General features: G+C 31.7%; 1 protein-coding gene across 3 annotated transcripts; it reads right to left on the bottom strand.

Annotated features, from left to right (window-relative positions):
- Window positions 1–38: 38 nt before the first annotated feature.
- LOC133184264 (CDK5 and ABL1 enzyme substrate 1-like) lies at window positions 39–24583 on the bottom strand. 3 transcript variants are annotated; one of them, XM_061319238.1, is made up of 13 exons: window positions 24228–24583; window positions 14133–14230; window positions 13088–13184; window positions 11476–11556; window positions 10932–11043; window positions 9645–9762; window positions 7713–7793; window positions 5804–5913; window positions 4634–4740; window positions 4476–4512; window positions 3708–3770; window positions 3469–3573; window positions 39–3297 (listed from the first exon to the last, which is right to left on the bottom strand). In XM_061319238.1, the coding sequence occupies exons 1-13, from the start codon at window positions 24581–24583 to the stop codon at window positions 3157–3159; spliced, it is 1506 nt and encodes a 501-aa protein (XP_061175222.1). In that variant the 3' UTR covers window positions 39–3156. The 3 variants fall into 3 exon arrangements, with proteins under 3 accessions (XP_061175222.1, XP_061175223.1, XP_061175224.1); XM_061319239.1 differs by lacking the exon at window positions 7713–7793 and having other exon boundaries at window positions 24228–24582; XM_061319240.1 differs by lacking the exon at window positions 11476–11556 and having other exon boundaries at window positions 24228–24582.
- Window positions 24584–24594: the final 11 nt, after the last annotated feature.

Raw genomic sequence — 24594 nt, 5'->3', positions numbered from 1 at the left:
ACACACACACATGTGCCATACCCCCCCCTTCACTATCAATATAAAATTTTTCCATTTTTTTTAATTGATTAGTAAATAATGGTTATAATATACTTCACTCGTCAATAAATAGCACACTATCACAGGAAATGACTTTTTTCACTCATTGAGCAAAGGAAAATTTTGTTTCCTAAAAGAGCATTTTTTTGCTAGTCATTTTGAAAATGAATTAATGTAACTGACTAACTGTATATAATATGTATTAAGCAAAGAGTTGTCTATGTGAATGTTAAAGTGTACAAATACAGTATGCTAGAGTATGTTTTTTTTTTCCTGAGAATAAATACACAAGAGCACATTATAAGCAAGCACTATTTGGACTAGCAAACTTTTTAATACATATGCATATAAATGTTATATATTTATGCTTTTCAATGTTAATTTAAACCTTTCAATATGTTATTTGACGTCCTTCAATATGAGTTGTTTACATTATTCAATATGCAATAGTATGCTGTTTCACCTTTGACATGCAATATTACATCATTCAGTGAAGCATGTGAAAGGATAACACATTAAGACTCAGTCTCTCTCTCTCTCTCTTAAGAGTACATATATTTAAACATTAGTAAAATTTAGTATCATATCTAGAGTACTGAAGGGGGATATATGAAGATTTCTAAGTAACAATGATATTAAATAGTAATATATTAAACATACCTGACATGAGCAATTACGGTAAATTTGTACTCTGTCTCGTATTTCTAAAACATTACATACCTACCCTAAATATATATGGCAGTAAGATAAAATAATATTAAACAATCTTCTTCTTTATTTCTATTGTATATCTATTAAATTTTCATTTCTCTTCTTTTTCAAAAATAAATTATATTTACATACTGATCTAATCAGATATCTTGAGATCATTTGAGTGATTAATTAATATGGCAATTAGTTTTTTCACATCTATCACATTTACAATAAAAAATCTCTGTTTGGCAATAATAAATAAACTCATATGTTATCATTATTTTGTTAGTTTACATGTACTTGTATTCTAGTATATATGTACTGAGAAAAGGTTACAGCCCTGTGAAAAAGGAAATGCATTTCTTTTTTTTTTTTTGTTAGCTGGAATGGTATTAAAGCTGAAAAAGCTATTTGTATTTTTAAAATTATTAAATTTTTGTTCTATTGAGATCCTAAACAGTCAATCCTATTTATGTAGCTTTTAAAAAAAATGATAAAAAAATAATCAGTGAATTGTTGATAAAAAGGCATAACTCTACATACAGTTGATAAAAGGACATTAACTCTACATACAAAAACAAACGGACAAAAAAAATATCATCCATGATTCTTAAGCTGGCCCTATTTGCATTTAACATGAATTACACAAAAAAGTGTACACACAACATGTAAATAACAAAATATTCAACTCCATTACATCGCAATATTTACAATCTGACATTTATAGAAACAAAATAATCAAGTCTTTGTTCATTTCAATATGAAATTATAATAAAGCATGTACATGACAATGATCTCATGGGCTACATCTGCAACTCTCTATCATATACGATTGGATGCACATTTCCTCCTTGACCTCACTGGCCATTTGACCTACTGACCCCTTTAGCTCAGACAATTAGGGCATGAATCTGTTTTTTTGTGACATTGTACGACATGCTAAATACAGGTATATGTTTACGTTGTGAGAAATTTTGAATGGTTTTGATAATGCCATCATTAAATATTTCATTAACATATATCTGGATAAAAATACATGTAGTTAAAAAAAATGGGAAAGAGTGCATATTGTTACCTTTACTAGAATTATACATTAAATTTTGTGTTATTGCATGGAAAGCAAACACTGACCAGAGCCTGCTGGCCTTGTAAGCCAACAAAGGTCGAAGACATTCTCACATAACAAGATTGCTACATAATGCCACCAAACAGGGGTTATATCCTGTCTAATAATAGCAATTAAACAAAATATGCACACTCTTGATTTTGAAATAAATGATAAAGTACTGTTATTCTGTTTTGAACAATATCAAAATATGTGCATTCTTGATTTAAAAAAAAAAAAAATTATAGATGATTGTACTTATTGCCAAACAATTAAGGCCGATGTAAAAATGACAAAACTTTGAAGTATGATGGTAAAATTACACACTGGTTTGATAAAATGAGACAATTATCAGCTCATACCATGGTGAGATCAAAATTACTAACAACATCCAACTATAAACTTAGTGTTTTACAACCCAGGAATGTGGTGGACAAAAACTATTTCAAACAGTCAACTGATAATCTGAAACTTGAAATGTTAATCGTCATTGTCTCTTATGCACTTAAATGCAAAAAAACTAAATAATACAAAAAATATTTTCAATTTCTAAAATGAAAAATCCAAGTCTGTATTACGTAACATATCAGATGTATACGTACAATATGATTATGGATTCAAGTTAAAAAACTACCGTAACTTATGTGTGTGGTATTAAAGCTAAATTACAACAGATCATTAAGAATGGATGTTTCCCAGTTGCACAAATTACATACTGATAGGATAACAGGGCACAAAAATATTTGAATTGATATTTAAACAGTGATTTGTGAACCGCACTTAACCAAACATTTCCGTTTGGAGTGATAAAAATGTGATGATCTCCAAGTAAATCAAATAATTAAGCAGTCATTTTTCTAAATGAAGAATGGGTACAAAGAGGTTCCAAAATGTCATTACCTGGATATACATGTATTTCAAATTAAAGATGGAGACTGTACTTGTTTTTTACTATTGCTTTGAAGGATATGGTTGAATGAAGGCAATTGGATGCTAGCTTGATACATTATAAAACAATCTCTTAACCAAGTTGGGTGTCCTTTTTACTGAGTTGGGAGTTGAATTTGAAACGAGTTCAGCCTGGTGGTATCCAGTGAACAGAGGGGCTAGCAGTGCCTGTGATACGAGTTTGATATTGACTTGATAAGTAAGCCAAGTTGAGTCAGGCATTGTCTCCATGTAAAATTTACTTTTGTGTGCACTTCGGAGTCAAATTTGATACCTTTGAGATAAGCTTGAATTGCTGAGTTTGTGATGAATTGTCTCAGGTGATGGGTCACAAGGTTATTGTCCCGGGATGATGGGTCAGGGGACCTGGGTCATGACTGGTAGAGAAGTCTCTGATAATGGGGAAACACCTCTGTGTCAGGGATATGTAGGGAGAACTCGAGGGCCACTAGACACGCAAACTCAAAAACCAGCAGCTCCTTTCTGTGCAGTCGAAAATCTTCCTCAATTTGCTGAAAAAAGAAAACACTCCTCCAAAAAATGCATCCTGTATCATTTTATATAGATCAAATGCTCCTTTTCCCTAAAAATTCTTGCCTAATTGGCAAAATAAAAGAAAAGAAAGAAAGAATGTTTCAAAATAATGAATTCTTTAAAAATTTATCATGGATTAAGTTACTCACCTCAATGAGCTTACTTAGCTCTGCCCCCTTGATATCACTCAATTTGGCAGCCAACAGAAGGCAAGCTCCAGCACATAACTTCCTGTTCTGTTTATTTATCATCAGCTGAAATAGACCACGAACAAATGAATGAATACCCCTCATACTACATATTAAATATTACTGACAATCACTGAATACAGGTACATTGTACTAAAATTCATACAGTTGTGAATTATTTTTTAAAGATAATAACAAACCTTCAAGATCAATTTCTCAAAATATACATAGGCTTGGGCAACAATCCATAGGTCCAAACCACACTGGAAAAATAAAATATGACATATTGAAATAACATACCCTACACTCCCAATCATATACAGTCAAACCTCGTTATCTCGAACCCGAAGGGACCGAGAAAATACTTTGAGATAACCGAGGATTCGAGATATCCAGGGTAAAATACATAAGGAATAAGCACAGGTACTTGTGGACAGGACCCCCCCCCCCCTCCACGATATTCAACCCCGGGGCTTGTTGGACATTTTTTTTCTCAAATTATATTTATTGCACTTATTCATCATGTGTACCATAGGAAAAAATCGTGAAAACCCCAAAATAATCGTTCCACACAAAAAATACCCCACTTCTCTCTTACAATGTAAAGTGGGGTATTTTTTGTGTGGAACAATTATTTTGGGGTTTTCACGATTTTTTCCTATGGTACACATGATGAATAAGTGCAATGAATATAATTTGAGAAAAAAATGTCCAACAAGCCCCGGGGTTGAATATCGGGGGGGGGGGGGGGGGGTCCTGTCCACAAGTACCTGTGGGAATAAGCAGTGTGGACTTCAAAATCACTTCGACATATCCATGGTATTCAAGATATCCGTGTTCGAGATACTGAAGTTCAACTGTATATATTTGACTTATGGAGAATTTTGTTGTGTTAAAGAAATCTATAAAATACATGTAGTTCAGAAAAATGAATTGATTGATCAAATAATTTAACATAATGTACTTACCTTTGTATTTGCTATCACTTTTAATTCTCTTTTAAGGCTGTAAAACAAGTAGAAAGTTGAAAACTTAACAAGATGATAATTCCTTATGAAATACACCTTCTATTTAATGACATTTACACATATATCATAAAATCACATTCAAAATTTGATTGTCTGACCTTCTAAGTTTTGTCAAGGTCAGCTGAATGGCTGGATATTTTTCTTTAAACTTCTCATTTATCTCTTTCTTCAGTGTTGAAGGTTTTACATAGTCTATCACTGATGTCTAAAAAAGAGGACAATGTAAACATATGGCATGTAATATATTACTACAAAGAAATTTTGAAGAACAAAGAAATTGTTAGAAAAAAATTTTAAGCTTTGAAATAAAATTTTCTCACTTCTAAAATTAGATAAAAAGACATATGTCACATTTAGTCTGAAGAAACAAATGATTTCAACTTTTCCATCTAGCTGCAGATCTGTATCTCGCTGGTTTGAAAAAAATGGGATGGATGACCAGAGAGCTACAGTGCCACCCACTGAAAAAATTGTATATCTATTGTGCACACAAAAGTGCACTGTTTCTCAATTTATTTTCTCAAAATATTTATGCTGCCATCTTAAAATATTAAAAACCACATATTCCTAGTATACCAGTATTCTTTTACTACTTCCACAATAAGATTTCCCCCAGAACTGTTGTTAATAGCCCTCCTGGGTCTAAAATTGAGATCACTGAAAATTTCGCCTATTTATACTGCTCTTTGGGTGGCAAGACAATTTGGTCCAACACACTTTTTACATGACTTACGTACAGTTTTGTTGTGGAAGTAGTAAAAAAATATATTAAGAACACACAGTTAGTAATATTTTGATATATACAGAGAAATAAATCAAGAAACAGCACACTTTTTATGTGTGCAATACATATACAATTTTTTTGATGGGTGGCACTGTAGCTCTCTGGTCTTCCATCCCAATTTTTTTCAGACCAGTGAGCTAAAGATCTGCAGGTACTTTTCCATCTAGTAAGAGAAAATTTACAACTTTCAATAGGAAACCGGAATATGTCAAAACAACCTTGCCACAAGCATCAAATTGACATTCATATTAAAGGAAACTTAGTATATGGTGATGCCTGTAACATTCCTTGCCTTTAAGGAGGGAGAACTGGTAACAGGCCATCACTCCAAATATAGAATAACCACTTACCACATATGATGAAAATGTCAGTATAACAACTTACCACAGATGATGAAAATGTCAGTATAACAACTTACCACATATGATGAAAATGTCAGTATAACTACTTACCATGTGATGAAAATGTCAGTATAACCACTTACCACATATGATGAAAATGTCAGGAGAGTCTTGTAGCTCCCACACTGAAGTTCTCTGTCATCAAGTATGTTTGGGTCATACCAATCAGGGTGTGGGATAGCCTCTTCTGGAACTGTACAAATAAATACACACAAATAAGAAGACAGAAAAGAAATTTAGACAATTATATAAATATCTACTTCATTCAATCTCAAAATGCTTTATTGTATCCCATGAATATTCTTCAATTTACCAAATGAATTGCTGACACATGCGTAATATATAATGCATAAGCAGTATGTGCTTGTTCATTATAATCTAGCACAGCAACTACTAATATTTGAGATTATGGCCTAAAATTAAATGCATCAGTTTGAGATGGTTGCACTTTGGAAACATTTTAAATGTCAAAAATTATACACATTCCTAGGGAGATACAAAAAATATGCACAGAATTTCAATTACATGTAGCTTATAATATATGAACAGAGTGATGAAGAGTTAATTACATTTTAAAATACTTAAACATTAGAATACATTTATCAGTTTATGTATTAAATCTACAACTGATCCCATACATTATTGTTACGTGTTACAGATATAACTTCAAACAAATAAAGGGGAAAAATATTAGGTTCTTGTCAAAAAACAATTTAATACAAGTCTGTTAACCACAGGACTCACCTGAAGAATACTGTAAATCACTTTGTATTTTTGAGAATTTTATTTTTGTGTAATTACATGAGAACATTTGCGATAACTTCAGTCTTGTGCATGTTTGTATTATCAAAGATTATATATACTGTAAACCAACTTTTTTGACCTTCTTTTAATAGCAAATAAAATTATTAATATTTCTTGCTCCTAACCCATCAATTTTAATACAAAATGTTTCCTCAGTCCTGAACTTTAACTAATAGAGTGTCTCAAAAATTTGGTGATTTACAGTATCAGAACTTATTAGCTTCTTTATCTCGTTAATTAATCCAATATAAACTTGTATTTAAAAAAAAAAAGAAAAGGGCACTACAAATTAAAAGAAAAAATGCTTTCTTGCATTAGTCTCATAAAATATATATCTGAACACATATGCAGATGATAAACACACTGTGATCAGAAAAGCTAAATTGATGAAGCTAATTGGCTTGTGTTACTGCATAAGGAAGTGGAAATATTGCACCTTTAATGATGATGATTTTTTCAAAATAAAATACTCTCACAAGTTTTATGTTTCATTAACAAAAGTTCACTTCTCGTTTTTACAAAATAATTAATAAATTGAGAACATCACAACTATGGTAAAAGAAATAACATTTTTTTTATAAGTAATTACACTTTCACTAGATAAAATCAACTGAATACTGTAAGCCAACTTTTATTTGCGAGCAAGAAATATCCGCAAGTTTCACGAACTTCTTTTACTCGTGAACCAATTACTTGCCTATGTATTTATGTAGAATATTGCCTCGGTCGCGAAAATTAGTTACTTTGGATGGATTTCAAACTAAAGAATCATAAATAATAATTGGTTTACAGTAAACACAAATAATGAAGTTTTTGTTTTAATCAGAAACACACTAATCTAAAAACTTCAGGGACTAAAATAAAGAACCAAGAAAAAACTAAATATATGGTCTAAAGGAAGGCAGGACTACAGAAGCAAATTAAAGCACACTAAACCCCGCAGATCTTCTTGTATGGTTATAAACCATATAGGAAGGCCTTTAAATTAGGGTTCATGATTTAAAATCTCAAATCAATGATAATTTGGTTCATTTAAAATTTTTAATTTCCTGAAACTCTTGAAATTAACAATTTCCTCTCTTTAAAATGTATACTTAAATTAGGTTTATTTTCGTGCGTGTGAAAATTTTAGATAAATGTATTTCCCCATACAAGAAGATCTGTACCACCTCTCTACTACTCTGATACCTTTCTCCAGAGACGGGGCGTTGGAGGGTCGATGTAGGAGCAGATTGGGGTCATGCGATCTACTCCGTGCCAGCTCTCGACCTGTCAGATTTCACTTGTACATTTATATTGCTCATAGATTACTGGTGTTTTTAATATGTTTTAAGGACAGATGATACAAACAAATCTTCTTCAAAAATCATAAAATAACAACTAAAGGCATGTGTAAACAAGTAATTGAAGAAGTTAAGCCACATAGGTTTTTAAGTTACACAACAATGTCCTATAAAGTGATAAAAAGTTTTATAGATTTATAAGGGTGACAGCAAAAAAAAAAAAAAATAGAATTTTGAACATCATAGAGAGTTTGCCATTTCTTAATAATTTAGAAAGTTGATATCTGCATCATTTACAACTAAAATAGGTCCAAAACTTTATTTAGAGCTATTTTAATAAAGACACTTTTAATATCTCTACGGAAACTGTATGAAATCACAGATGCAGTTGATTCAAAGAAAAAATTATGTTTCCCTCCATATATTTCTTTTCCTTCATCATGATTTATCATCAGTAGAATTTCAAAATTCCTGTTTTGGTTAAATGATTAATAATACATTTACCACATTATAAATTTTTGGTAGAAGGATTTCTAAGTTATTAATGAAAATAATTATTTTTTTCTTAAATTAAAAAATATATAAAAGACAATAAAGCACCTTTATAACACCTAATTTGACCAATAAAACTGCCTTTTGTAGAAATTTCATTTCACATGTAGTACATGCGCACACTATCATCAATAATTAACCCCCCCCCCCCCCTTCCAAAAAAGAAATCCACATAATATTTAAAAATTTTGGTAAATGCATATACAGCCATAATTAGTGTGAAACCAATTTTTCTTCCTGCTTCATATATTATGAAATCCCTTATAGAACTTCTTTAAGTACATAACTCAGTATGTTCTCAATTAAATCATATTTTGTTATGTTTACATAAATCTATTGACAGTTTGACACTATGGCATTCTGTAATTGTGTGTTAAATGTATGTTATTAGCAAATCCATTACTGGCTAGCGAGTGCATCAACTCTAAGACTCAGTTATATCGATTCTGAAATGATCTTTATTTATCTTTGTACTGGGAAATATTTTGTAAAATTGAAGTTAAAAAAAGAATTGTAACAGCTGACAATCCAATTACATATATTTTAGCTTTTTTTCCCAAAGGTTTCAAAGATCAAAGCATGTTATATGGTCAAAAATAGCTAGTGACCTTTTTACTTTTCCTTTATGCTTACACCCTAGTTAATTCATCAACATCATTTGTGGGAGGGAATTAGCAGATCCTTATCACACATGATCCCTGATCAGTTCTACATACATGTCATGAATTCCATTATACTTCAAAACAAGAGGCTAAGACAATATTACATTTTGAAAAAAAAGTGATTTGTATTCCTCATAGTTTTAAAATGTATAATGAACTTAACAGATATAACAAATTACAATGTACATTAACAATGAATCAAAGATGTTTGCTCCTGGCACTATGAGAGTATTTTATTGTAATGCAAAAAGGGATTGGTCACTTAGAATGGGAAAATAATTGTTCCTGAGTCTATCATGTCTAATTACCTACCTGTGTCTACCAATGGGGGAAATACAATAAAAGTACATGTACTATGGGAAATATAATAAAGTACTGGGGGAAATATAATTAAATACTGGTGTTACGCTTGAATGTATATCTATATCATATTAAACAAACTCTGCTAATACATGTTTTAAACTTGAGAGTACATCTGAATCAGATAAAAACTTAAACAATGCTTGTATGCCAGTAGGTAGGAAGCAACTAAATCAAGCAAATTCTGCAGGTAGTAGAAGACTTGAACATCTAGAATTTAAAAATATATATATTTGAGGGAGATTTTGTAACTTTTTCTTTACCTGGTGTAAGATTTTGATTCAGGTGAGTTGTCTCCATGGCATTCAGTGGTCCCTTCTCAGATGAAACCCTCCTCAGGTGGGTCTTGGAGGGAACCAGAAAATCAGCATATGATATATCCTATAAATTATAAGCATTTATTTTTTTTTTATGAAAATATTAATAAAACTGAATTCTTTCCATTCAAATACTGCTGATCTTTATTCAATATTAAATCAGCAAGCAAAGATCTATTAATCTGCAATAAACAAGAGGCCCATGGGCCACAACGCTCACCTGAGTATATTTGGCCCTGCTGTTCTTCACCAGATTTTCTCCCTTGTAATATGTATTGTGTCACACCCTACCCCCGGGGGGTCATGATTTGAACAATTTAGAATCTACACTACCCAAGGATGCTTCCATTTAAGTTGTAGCTTTTCTGGTCCAGTGGTTTAAAAAAAAGGCTTTTAAATATTTTTCCTATATATTTCAATGTAAAATTTGAATCCCTACTTTGGCCCACCCTACCCCCAGGAGTCAAGATTTGAACAATTTAGAATCTACACTATACCAGGAGGCTTCCATATAAGTTTCAGCATTTCTGGCCCAGTGGTTCTTGAGAAGAAGATTTTTTAAATATTTTTCCTATATATTTCAATGTAAAACTTGGATTCCCTCTTTGTCGCCCCGCCCTACCCCCGGGGATCATGATTTGAATAATTTAGAATCTAAACTTCCCAAGGATGCTTTCATATAAGTTTCAGCATTTCTGGCCCAGTGGTTCTTGAGAAGAAGATTTTTTAATGACCCCACCCTATTTTTGTCTTTTCTTGATTACCTCCCCTTGTAAGGGGACTTGGCCCTTTATTTTAATAATTTACTCTCCCCTTCACCCAAGGATACTTTGTACCAAGTTTGTTTAAAATTGGCCCAGCGGTTCTTGAGAAGAAGTTGAAAATGTGAAAAGTTTACAGATGGACGGACAGACGGACAACGGGTGATCAGAAAAGCTCACTTGAGCTTTCAGCTCAGGTGAGCTAAAAAAGGATAAATTCTAGTGAATCTAAGGTTCCAGGTTTAGTTTTGGTAACAATAGAAACATTTATGAGCCTGCATGTGACCATGACCTAATACAAAAGTACATAGAAAAGGCATTCGACATATCCAAAGATGAAGAAAGGTCTCTGTCTTATTGAATTTGAAGGTTACAACCACAATACATGTAGTGGACAAAAAAAGCCCCATCTTCAGTTTTCTGGAAGGGGAGGGGGTGTTACAAGTACATATAAAACTGCTGTGAACCCTACCTGTCCTTCCTCCACTTTCCCCACAGCATGCAGACCTAGATACAGCAGTCCCTCCTGAGACATTGACTTGGACCCTGATGCAGTACGGGCTCTGGCAAAATTCTCCTCATCTCTGAAAAATATTCTGTCATAATGAAGAAAAAGACCAAAAATACCATTTATGCCCTACTGGTACTTCATTTTTAAAATCTACTTCACAAATGTGTTTAAGCTAGCAGTTTTAAAAGCTTTATTTTTAAAAGAAAATTATAGAAATACTAATTTATCAACAAAAAAAAAAGCCATGTAAGTAAAAGCAAGGCATTTATAAGTAAATGAGGTGATTCAATTTTCTCAGAACTACTGTGTACCAAGCATATATATAACAGATGCAAGTAAAAATGCAGAGAAATGTCTAAGAATAGCAATCTATTTTAATTTACATTATCAATTTCTAGCAAATAAAATATTACAATTTTATATATGGTGAACAGACAGTTTAATAATGATGCATAACTGCAGATATGATACATGTTTATTCAACCTTGAACTAGGGATGACCTACCTGCGAATCTGCGCTTTACGACTGTACATCAAGGTGGAGGACAAAACGAGGGGGGTTTTCTTTTTTGACACAATCATCAACCTTGCAAATAAAGCATGCGTTGAGAGATATAAGAGATGAGATGAAAATTTGGATACAACTCTTAGCACACTGTTAGAATATTTTTGTTGCATGCAGACAATGTATTAAAGGCTTTTTTCATGATGTATAAGTCATGTAAGTTTTGGGTGATTTGCAAAAATTCAAAGATTTGACATAAAGGAAATGAATAGCTTGTATGACATATACAAAATAGCTGTATACTAGTATATAGACCTGTTCAATGGTTTGTCTCAAAATGAACTTTTTTTTTTCAAGATAACACTGTTCAAAGTCTTTATTTAATAACTTTCACTAGTTTTAACAATAATTTTTTATTGAATTTTTTTTTTTACTAAGATATTGAAGAAAAGTAGCATGTGTACTTCTTGGATTAATGAAGAAGAAGAATGAACATCATTTATGCTATTGATATAAACTTAGTTTAAAACACATGCAGTTGAACCATGGATTTCTTGTAAAAATTGACAACCTTATTAAAAATATGAAATTCAAAATTGCAAAAAATTTGAATTTACATTCCACAAAACTTTAAAATAGATTTAAACTTTCTCTATGATTTTTCTTTCTCCCTCTTTGCTTCAAGAACTAACATAATAACAGTTTTTTAAAGAAATAGTTAAACATGTATAAGTCAGATGATATATTATGACTAAGAAGTATGTACATGTAATGCAAATTAATGGCAAACCAGCTGAGGTAAACCTGTGACCTTTGCCCCTGGCTTAAAGTCGGATGTAAGATTATTACTTCTATTAATATTAGTGGCTGACAATGTTATACAAGCAGTTCAACAATTCCCAATGTTTGCCTGGTCTATTTAAGTGTTTATAGTTCATAGACACAGTTATAACCACTTATTCCTCAACTGCACATCCTTAAGATTAAATTTAGCTTATAAAATTTGAAATAGCAACTGCCATTATATTACACTACAGTCGAACTTCACTATCTCAAACTTTGATATCTTGAAGACCATGGATATGTCGTGAATTGGATGTCCCAACCACACTTTCTTCATGAAATTTATGCTGAATATCTTGAACCCTCCAATATCTTCAAATTTTCTCTTGATCCCATTGAGTTTGAGATAAGAAGGATTCTGTATTATAATTACAGTTATAGAAAATGTGTTGAAATATTAACTGTTCTAAGAAATTGAAAAAAAAAAATTAAAAACAGATATTATTTATTTTCACAAAGTGTGCAATGTACTATTTTCATAGAATTTCACATGCAGCATGTGTCAGCCAATTGCATCCCTAAAAATTTACCAAAAAAGGAAAAAACTGATTTAAGTTCCTGTTCGTTATGATAGTAGTGATGTATAAATCAACTATGTAAATTCTAATGCCTTTGACACATCTGCAAGATACTAGTAAATTCATCTCATGCAAAAATTCAAGAAACTGAAAAAAATCGATGCAAAGGAAGAAATATTTCATAAAAAAACGAAATAAGACTGTCAGATCAAACAAGATGCTCTGTAGTGACAAATCTAAGAAAACAATACCTTTCATTTGCAAGCAGTTTTCTATTCTCAACACTCATCTGTCTAAGGTCCTTTCCTTGGAAAACAGCAGTTCCTTCACGTCTTGGAGATTTCTCATCTGCAACAGTGCAACATTTATTTAAATGATATATTCACCATAAACACCAATTGACAGGACACGAGCAAATAAGATGTAATTAGCCCCAAAGTATTTTGAGTCCGATAGGTTGCTATGGCAAAATAGTTGTTTCTGGTACAAATTCTGATGTTTCGTAATCTCTGCTTGGTAATCTTTTGCTGTTAAGTCTGAAATACTGCAACGTCCATACTGACAGAACAGCTTACATGCATAATGTTTAGTTTTTTTCTATGAAATTAATGCTTTCCTAAAGGATCATTTAAGCACCTATGGATGAAATGTGAAAGAGATATTTTGAACTCGTGTGGTTTGTCATATGTGTGAATGAATCAAAGTTTTTGAAGTATATGTATTACATGGTTAAAATCTATCATTAAAGCAATATTGTTAAATCAATTTTTACAAGACCGGTTTGTGAGCATAGAACACTCATCTTAATACTTAAATTACAGGAATTAACTACAGTTTTACGCAAGAAATGTACCTCAATAAACTCCCAAAAGATTTAAGAATTAAGCTAACAAAATTTAGACTTGTAATCACAGACTTACATTCAAAACTAGTAGATGGATTGATATAGACAGACATTAAGAATATATCCTTTACTTGATAGATACTATTTGGTTGACAATTCAACTATGTAATGGAGTGTCCATTTTATCTTCATTATGTAGAAAACATATTGATAAGAAATATTGTACTCATATAAATACTCATAAATTTGATATTCTTTTGTCTACCACAAATGTTGATTTAAATTAAAAGCTTGTTTTTTATTTGTTAAAAAAAATATTGGCCTGTTTTCAGTAATACTCTATTATTTTATACTATTCTACCTTACTTGAACTTGTATTAATTTTGTATATTCATATATCTCACATACCATTTGATGGTCTGAGAGTAAGAAAGAAACAAACAGAAACTAACCTGATTTTTCGAGAAAGTCTTTCTGACATCCTTGTGTACCACCAAGTCCTGATTCCCTTCTCAACCTCTCTCTTTCTTCTGCAATGCTGACTGTGATACTGTAAAAAGATACATTTCAGTTAAATCAATTAACAAGATAATAAATATGTTATCTTCTTCTCTTTTGAGAATTCAGTGTAGTGCTGTTCCAATTTATCCATTTTGTCAACTTCACATCATTTCCCCTGACAAAAGGTTTTCTCAATTATTGAATTCAAAGAAATGTCTTTTAAAAAGAGGCTCAAGGGCCACAATGCTCACCAGAGTCACTAATTAATAATGGTCCCTCCGTTCTTCATCATCAGATTTTTTTATACCTATATAATTAAATTTTGTTTGTATTCTAGCGTCTGATTGGTTAATATCCAAAAAGGAACACAAATTATTTCTGTATAACCTGGTTTGGTATGGGAACACACACCCCTGACAACCAGCTGAATCATCTGTATGCATACAATCCTCTCATTTCCAGTCCTCGGGATTCATGGAAAATTCCAGATTTAATAAATGTACCTTTAACTTCAAACAATAATTCGATCTTACCACAAACAATAAACAAACAACAAGGCTGATAGGCCTATGTATCAGTTTTTACCTCCCCTCGCTTCCCATCACTTCCGTTACTATCGTTGTATTATTGAGCGGCAAATTTGAACTAATAAAATGCAACGAAATTTTACACCCATAGTTATTTAATGATTTTAAAATTAAATTATAAGGAATGACTCTAATTCTTGGCCAAATTATTTGAGTATAACCTGGTTTGGGTCAGTTTACGCTTTATAATCCGCGAAGCCAAACCAGGTTATACTCAAATAATTTGGCCAAGAATTAGAGTCATTCCTAAAATATTCCTATGTGAAACGTAAATCACATATTGTGGCCCCACCCTACCCCTAAGGGTCATGGGTTGAAGAAACTTGAATCCACACTACATGAGGATGCTTCCATACAGACATCACTAATCATGGCTTTGCTGTTCTTGAAAAAGGATTTTTAAAGATTTTTTCTGTATATTCCTAAAACTTTGATTGCCCATTGCGTTCCCATCCTTTCCCCATGGGTCATGATTTGAACAAACTTGAATCTAGACATGACAAGAACCTTTCACATAAGTTTCATCTTTTCTGGCCCAGTAGTTCTTGATGAGAAGAATTTTAAATGACCCGACTCACTATTTCTTAATCATCTCCACTTGGAAGAGATTTACAGTGGCCCTTTATTTGAATAAACTTGAATTCCTTTCAACAAGGATACTCTATGCCAAGTTTGGTTGAAATTGGCCCAGTGGTTCTGGAGAAGAAGTTGAAAATGTGAAAAGTTTACAAAAAATGATGATGACAATGACAGACATTGGACAAATATTGATCAGAAAACCTCACTTGAGCCTTTAGCTAGGTGAGCTAAAAAGGGGTCCTATTTGCAAACACGAAAGCTTTGTCCCTATTCAAAATCATCATTTATGATCTGACCACAATATTTTTTTGTGCTTTTAAAATTTTTAAGAAGATAGTATCTCATCAGAAATTATCCGACATGCATTAAGAAGTCATACACAGTCTAGTATAGAGTTTGTAATAGCTTACAGTGCCACTGAAGAAGTGGAATTTCTAGTACATGATATTCAAAACTGAAACAGATAACTGCTTTAAAGAATCTATTTGAAGATTAATTATTTAAATACTGAATAAAGGGGAACTTAAATTACTCATAACTCAAAATAATTATGAAGTCAAAATATATCAAATTGTTCTCTCTTTGAAAGTCCAGAGAACATTAAAGCAGACCTGCCTACCCTTTTCATTGGAGAGGTTTAATTAATTCAAAACTTCATTTTGCAGGGATTTCAGAGACAATTAAAGGTATACTTCCTCCTGTTTTCCTATTTTGATGTCTAAATGAAGTTCTATATAATCTAAATTGAACTCTATGTTGTATATCATATAACCAGAAGTCTCTGATGAGACTGTAGCTCTACTGGTCTGTATGTATAACAAAGTAGCACTTGGATTTGAAACTTTGCAAAATGCAACAATAAATAGAATTGTGTATCTTAATGTATTCTTCTTCTGTGCCAAGTTATATTGAGATCAAAAGAAAACTGTAGGAGTAGCATTTTGAAAGTATTTCACAGAAATTTCTATTTTTAGTAACCATGACAACACCATTCACTGAAATCAAAACCAAAATACATATCATGTATCGTAGTGTATTCTAATTGTGTTCCAAATTAGAATGAACTCAGACCAAAACTGTAGGAGGAGTAGTGTTTTAAAGGAATTTCACAGAAATTTCTATTTTTAGTAACCATGGCAACACCGTTCATCGAAATCAAAAACCCATGCACTAAATTATGTATCTTAGTGTTGTCTACTTGTGTGCCAAGTTATATTGAAATCAGACCAAAACTGTAGGAGGAGTAGCATTTTGAAAGTATTTCACAGAAATTTCTATTTTTAGTAACCATGACAACACCATTCACTGAAATCAAAACCAAAATACATATTATGTATCGTAGTGTATTCTAATTGTGTTCCAAATTAGAATGAACTCAGACCAAAACTGTAGGAGGAGTAGTGTTTTAAAGGAATTTCACAGCAATTTCTATTTTTAGTAACCATGGCAACACCGTTCATCGAAATCAAAAACTGATGCAACAAATAATGTATCTTAGTATAGTCTTTTTGTATGCCAAGTTATATTGAAATCAGACCAAAACTGTAGGAGGAGTAGCGTTTTAAAGGAATTTCACAGAAATTTCTATTTTTAGTAACCATGGCAACACCGTTCATCGAAATCAAAAACCCATGCACTAAATTATGTATCTTAGTGTTGTCTACTTGTGTGCCAAGTTATATTGAAATCAGACCAAAACTGTAGGAGGAGTAGCGTTTTAAAGGAATTTCACAGAAATTTCTATTTTTAGTAACCATGGCAACACCGTTCATCGAAATCAAAAACTGATGCATTAAATTATGTATCTTAGTGTAGTCTACTTGTGTGCCAAGTTATATTGAAATCAGACCAAAACTGTAGGAGGAGTAGCGTTTTAAACAAATTTCACAGAAATTTCTATTTTTAGTTACCATGGCAACACCGTTCATCGAAATCAAAAACCCATGCACTAAATTATGTATCTTAGTGTAGTCTACTTGTGTGCCAAGTTATATTGAAATCAGACCAAAACTGTAGGAGGAGTAGCGTTTTAAAGGAATTTCACAGAAATTTCTATTTTTAGTTACCATGGCAACACTGTTCATCGAAATCAAAAACCGATGCACTAAATTATGTATCTTAGTGTAGTCTACTTGTGTGCCAAGTTATATTGAAATCAGACTAAAACTGTAGGAGGAGTAGCGTTTTAAAGGAATTTCACAGAAATTTCTATTTTTAGTAACCATGGCAACACCGTTCATCGAAATCAAAAACCCATGCACTAAATTATGTATCTTAGTGTAGTCTACTTGTGTGCCAAGTTATACTGAAATCAGACCAAAACTGTAGGAGGAGTAGCGTTTTAAAGGAATATCACAGAAATTTCTATTTTTAGTAACCATGGCAATACCGTTAATCGTAATCAAAAACCCATGCACTAAATTATGTATCTTAGTGTAGTCTACTTGTGTGCCAAGTTATATTGAAATCAGACCAAAACTGTAGGAGGAGTAGCGTTATAAAGGAATTTCACAGAAATTTCTATTTTTAGTAACCATGGCAACACCGTTCATCGAAATCAAAAACCCATGCACTAAATTATGTATCTTAGTGTAGTCTACTTGTGTGCCAAGTTATATCGAAATCAGACCAAAACTGTAGGAGGAGTAGCGTTTTAAAGGAATATCACAGAAATTTCTATTTTTAGTAACCATGGCAACACCGTTCATCAAAATCAAAAACCGATGCACTAAATTTTGTAACTTAATGTGGTCTACTTGTGTGCTAAGTTATATTGAAATCAGACCAAATCTGTAGGAGGAGTAGCGTTTTGAAAAATTGTTTACAGACAGACAGACAGACAGACGGACGGACGATGGACACCTTACCATCGCATAAGCTCTTCTGGTCTCTGACCAGTAGAGCTAAAAAGGGCGTTAAATTTTTTAAAACCATATATACTGACATGAGTTCTCTAAAACATCTGCAACGTCTTTAACTTGTAATTATTTTACAGATTTTGTCTGTGCATTTACTAATAATATGCATATTAGTACTTAAGCTCAAATATAAGTCATTCATTAAATAGAACTTCTAAGTAACGTAATTTTTAAGGTTAACATTTTTTAAGCACAAAATTTATTTTCAAAGGCATAATAGTGTAATTTTGTGATAAAAAGTGGAAGAAATGTGTCAAAAGCATAAAGATAGGCAAGTCTGTTCAAGATTGAATGCTCATTACCAAAAGGCATACCATCGAAGTCATAATTTCAAACATCCATACTGTATAGCTGATTTACTTAAAGCCCAATCTATTTGTTGTATTTATCCTAATGATGAGCTATTCCTATCTAATTAGTGGAGATAATTACTGAGAGGACCCTGAATTATGGGCATTTTATCACTTAATTACAACTATTTTCAAGCTAATTAAATGGTAAAATGATAATAATATGTATTAAGAAGAATATAATTGAGTTAAAGTTTTAAGAAGTTTAGACGTCTGATAAAAACCCTTTAAGAAGATGATCCATAAAACACAGCCAGATGAGCATTAAAACAATTAATCAGAAGTTTTTTCTTCATTTCTGTTTTAGGAAAAATAACAAAATCATATAATTATATCTCATACTTTAACACAACACTCAATAATTACATTCAGGGCTCTCATTGTCTATAATTTCAGATGTTGAAACTTGAAGGCCCCATTCCTAATTCAGACAAGAGGCCCATGGGCCACCAGGCTCACCTGATTAACTTTGGCCCTACTGTTCTTCACCAGATTTTCCCCTTGTAATATGTATTGTGGCCCCACCATACCTATGGGGGTCATGATTTGAACAATTTAAAATCTACACTACCCCAGGGTGCTTCCATAAAAGTTTCAGTTTTTCTGGCCCAGTGGTCTTGAGAAGAAAATATTTAAAGATTTTTCCATTATATTTCAATAATTTAATTTTAGTTATAACACGTCATTTGATTGGATAAAAGATTTCATTTATATCGTATAACATAAGTTGCCTACATCACAATGAGTTATGTCAAAAACGTATTACGGTACTCCGCTTGATGTTACTTTTAAAATATGCTCAATTTAAAGCCATTTTTGGAGGAAAAATTGTCTTATTGTCTACACTGAAATTAAATCATAAAGAATGAAGCTTATTTTAACCTATGTTATACGATAAAACATAACTTGGGGCAGTTTACGCTTTTTTATAAACTGCTTTGCGGTTTAGAAAGCGTAAACTGCCCCAAGTTATGTTATATCATATAACATAGGTTAAAATAAGCTTCATTCCTTATATGTAAAACTTAAAATAAGCTTCATTCCTTAAATGTAAAACTTTGATTCCCCATTACCCTACTCCTGGGGTCATGATTTGAACAATTTAGAATCTACACTATCCAAGGATGCTTCCATATAAGTTTCAGCTTTTCTGGCCTTTTCTTGAGAAGAAGATTTTTTAATTACCCCACCCTATTTTTGTCTTTTCTTGATTATCTCCCCATGCAAGGGGGCTTGGCCCTTCATTTAACAATTTAAACTACCCTTCACCCAAGGATGCTTTGTTCCAACTTTGGTAAAAATTGGCCCAGTGGTTCTTGAGAAGAAGTTGAAAATGTGAAAAGTTTACAGATGGATGGATGACGTACAACAGGTGATCAGAAAAGCTCACTTGAGCTTTCAGATCAGGTGAGCTTAAAAGGCACCCTCCATAAAAAACTGAATGTGTTAATTTTCAAAACAGTCATTATTATACATGTAGTTTATAAAAGTCATTACTCAGAACATATATTTGGATATATACTAACTAAACTTGCTACTCACATTCCTGTACATATTGCAAAACAGAAATTTATTTGAAAACAAACGCCAGAAACACAAAGTGAAAATATGTTGAGTTTTACTGTATGATGATTTTTCACAAAGTTCCCCAAAAGGTCGCTAATTTTCCAAATTTTAATGCCCTGGCCCCAGTCCCAAAAAGTGGTGTGAGAGCCCTGATATTACATGATAAATGGTTCAAAGACTTAGTCCTCGTATGAGTGCTTCATGGATCATAAGAGATCCAACAGATGATTGAAATCTTGACTTTTAAAAGTCTGTTTCATGATACAAGGACTAGGTCTGTAGTTTTGCATATATTTTAAAAGAGAAAAATGCTCTTGCAGATATTTTACTTTTTCTTGCTTATATATATACCGGTAGCCAAAGTTATGGAGATCCGGAAAATTGCAGAATTCTGAACCTCAGATCTCACAGGTAAAAGGGGACGTCAAGTTGCTAAAGGCAGCTTGGGGACCTCAATCATGAACTCTAAATGCAGTTCGGGGATCTCCTGAACCCTTAATTTAGCCATATATGAATTAATGCAAAAACAATGCATTGCTATAAACATTTCAGGACATATTATTATACAGGAATTCACTCTGACATGTATAAATATGTTAGATAACCAGTTTCACAGGTCACAATTAATTTAGTATATGTTTTACCTAGAACAAACTTGAACCATTAATAATTTTTTTTTTATATTAAATAACATGCTGAAAAATATGAAAACTTTTTTTTATTGATTAGTGATGATTGATCACAAAATTTGTAAATGATTCTCAAAACTGGAAATGTAGTCATTTCTATAAAGTGTTGTCTGTATTGTAAATTACAAATGTTATAATGTATTATTTACATGTTCCTCAATGGTTTACATGTAGTTGAAGATTCATGATTTTGATTCATAGCATTTAAATAATTTTCAAAGTCAAATATCATTTTTTTTTTAATTTTAAAAGCATGATCATTTGAAGGAATGAGACAAAACTACAAATGGTTGAACTTAACTCTGGAAACTTTAAAAGAAAAATTAAAAGCAAGAAAAACATTTGTTTAATCAAATGACACAAATCCCCAGAGATTACCAGTACTGAAATTCAATTTAAAAGAAAAATTAAAAACAAGAAAAACATTTGTTTAATCAATCGACACAAATCCTCCAGGATCAGTACTCCTACATTCTAAACTAGGTCAATACATACTAGTAAACATGCTTTATATCAATTATATGACCTACATTCAATTTTAATCGCATACAATGTAGATAACAACAAACTTAACATTGAATCATATTACCACACATTAATAACCAAATAATAATTTCTGCTAGTTCAAAAAAAATTGATTCACAATTAAAAATGTATTGTTAATTAATTTTTGAATTTAATGATTCCTTTGAAGAGTCTATTTGATCTTGTAATCTTACAAATCTATGTTATATCAACATTTGTGTATTGTTCTCAATTTCTGGCAGACAGTCAAGGTCATTTTTAAGGCCAACCCCCTCTATTGGTTCATGTTTACAAGAAACTGAAGTATTGTGTAGTCGTGATTGGCTTTAATCCTGATAAACTATAATTATAAATGTCAAACGGACTTCTCTTTGATGGAAAATAAAACAAATTGAACCCACTGAACAAAATTTTAACATGATGCTAAATTTTTTTTTATAATCAATTTAAACATATATGTAAAATTTAATACATATTAAAAGTCTTGTATTAACTTTCTGCCATTGATTTTTTTTTTTATTAAATAACAGATCTTTCATGATTTTATTCAGAAATCTTATATTGCATAAACTTAATCAAAAGTTTCCATAAATACAAAACTGATTTAATTAACACAACAAAATTCTAAAATCTTTGTGTATAATGTGACAGTGACATTCTAAGGTGCAACAAGGAATTTGAATTTATACACCTTGTCAAATGACGCAGGTGAATGAATAAGAAAGAAAAGATATGTCTCCGGATAGTTTTTAATTAATTTATGGGAGTTAATTGACGTAAGTGCTGTCTTAGTGTATAATTATGTAAATCTCCAGTCTGATGGAACAGTTTATTAAGATAAATAAAACATATGATTCACACTGAAAAAAAAAAATTATAATGAATCACTGTGGTGATGGATTTTTAATATGCATGGTCAAATGAAGTTCATGAAGACAACAAACATAATTTATATTGTATTTTATAATAGGATCAATAACTGTTTATAATATTTTTTGGTCGTAATGTATTGATGTTTCTCATTACTCCTATACAGATTACAAATTCAACTCTAGGTTGATAACATAGGTAAGATAAGGGTATTGGTAGCTTCATTTAATTGTATTTTTTTTTGTTTGCCTCTTGCAAATACTATTACATAAAATCTTTGAAAAGTGGAACACATAACTAGCTATTAAAAATTATAAAATCTTTTTTACAAGTGACTTCAACAAGTTTTTTGATATTGAATAAGGTAATTAATCTTATTTCATAAATTCTAAATTTCTATAAAAGAAGTTTGAAAACATTATGTAGATGATTAAATCCATTGATTTCCACCAACTGTTAGAACAGTCCTTAAGGTTCATAAACCCTCTGCTTACTCATATAAAATGTTTCTTTAACTCTTATGATTTTCCAAAAGAAATGTATTTTTTAAGTAAAATACAAACAATTATAGCATAGCTTGTGGGGCAAAATCGGACAAAAAAAACACTTCAACTTGACAAGATTATAAAGGAATAATTCGCATTTATGTCATTAAAGAGTTATCTCTCTTATCAGAGTATCGATGAACCTTAATTATTTATCAATAATCAGAAAGAATGGATATTATGGGTGGAGTACTCGAAGCTTTCATGATGCTAACATCCTTGTCAGATCTTCTCACAAGAAAATTTAATCATGAAATTCCTTTCAACAACAACAAAAAATCCTTGAAAACTAGCCCACAAATTTACCAAGTTGAATAATAAAGTAATAAAATTGCTAAAAATTATAATGAATACTTTCATGTTCTCTACCTTGCACCATTTTTTACTGTGAAAGGTTTTTGGAGCAGGAAACATACAGGTTAAAATTAGCACTGCCTGTTTACTTAACAGAACAAGGTGTGTGACGACCCATGGAGGTGTTATGCAAAGAAAAATAACAGTCTAGACTCTATTTACTGACCAGTGTGCTGTAAACCCTGGGGCTAATTTGTGACAATGGTATGCTGATGATAGAATTGCAGTGTATTGAAATGTTTAAAATATGTATTCTGGACTCATAATCTCATACTAGAATAATAGATTCTTTTATTTCATTATATTTTTTTATTTTAATTAAGAATCATGATAAATTAAAATCCCCCAGAGACCAGATTTTAAAAGTAGGACAAAAGGGGTAACTTGGTTCTTCAATAATAATGCTATTTTTATTTTATTGTTGTTGAAAATTTCCCCCTTATGGAGAAACACAAGTTGTATGGTCAAAGAAGTGTTAGTAAATCTGTCAACATACTGTCATCTCTGACAAATGAACCACTCTTCTTTGCCACATATTCATAGGTTTGCACCAAAATTATTTCCTCTTTGAGTGATCACAAGTTGATTTTGGAATGTCTATGAGAAAACATATTTAGTGACAGTCATCAGGATCATATGAATTTAGACTATTTATCACGGAATAGCTTCCAGGTTAATATTTTTGATACTACATTAAAAAAAATTTCCTTATTGGTACACACATTGATAGAGTTGACTTCTCCTAAAGGCCATAAGGATCTAACACATTACCTATAAGAAGTTAAACACCATGGAACATTACTATTTTAATATTCATAAAATTACTTATTACATTAAAAAAAAAAAATAGACCAAAATAAAATTTAAAAAATCCTGTATAAAATTTATAGATACCAGGTGAGTGGAGATGTACTGCAAATAAACTAGGGCAAAAGAAAAGAAGAAGTTTCATTTTGCTGGGAATATCTTACTATCGGAAATCGATACTGACCACTGATCACCCCTGACATTGGTCCAGTGATCTCCATCTTTACTCACAATGACCTGCTTGACTATAACTTACCTTCCCCGTTTTCCCTTGGACAGTCTCCGCTGTAATACAGTCCCATTCTCATTGTTCTGGACGGATTTATTCACTGACACAATGTTTTCAACCGCTGACAAAGCGGTCACTTTCTTAGTTCCTTCTAAATTGGACTCATTTTCATCATCACCACACAGTTCTTCTGCACCTGATTTGTTGACATGATTTTCCACCTCCTCCACAATATCATCCTTCAAACGCTGATGTTTAGGATTGAATAAAGCATGCTTTGTATCCCTATATGTACCATCTAATGAAATATTTGATAAAAAATTCACAGCAGCAATTCTTCTTCTTGATCTCCTCTTCAGTTGTTTCATGCTCGCTGTCGCCATACTAAGTAACG

The sequence above is a fragment of the Saccostrea echinata genome, unplaced genomic scaffold (genome assembly GCF_033153115.1).
Source record: "Saccostrea echinata isolate AGI-Se365-2 ecotype Australia unplaced genomic scaffold, CSIRO_AGI_Sech_v1 ptg000010l, whole genome shotgun sequence".
NCBI lineage: Eukaryota > Metazoa > Mollusca > Bivalvia > Ostreida > Ostreidae > Saccostrea > Saccostrea echinata.
Note: the sequence above shows the minus strand (reverse complement) of the source record. Positions and strands in the feature narration are given on the sequence as shown.

Coding starts and splice junctions, on each gene's coding strand:
- LOC133184264 (XM_061319238.1), bottom strand. CDS start 24,583: ATGGCGACAGCGAGCATGAAACAACTGAAGAGGAGATCAAGAAGAAGA. Junction 9,763..10,931: donor GGAAAGTGGAGGAAGGACAG/GTAGGGTTCACA, acceptor TATAATTTATAG/GATATATCATATGCTGATTT. Junction 3,298..3,468: donor AGCTAAGTAAGCTCATTGAG/GTGAGTAACTTA, acceptor TTCTTTTTTCAG/CAAATTGAGGAAGATTTTCG.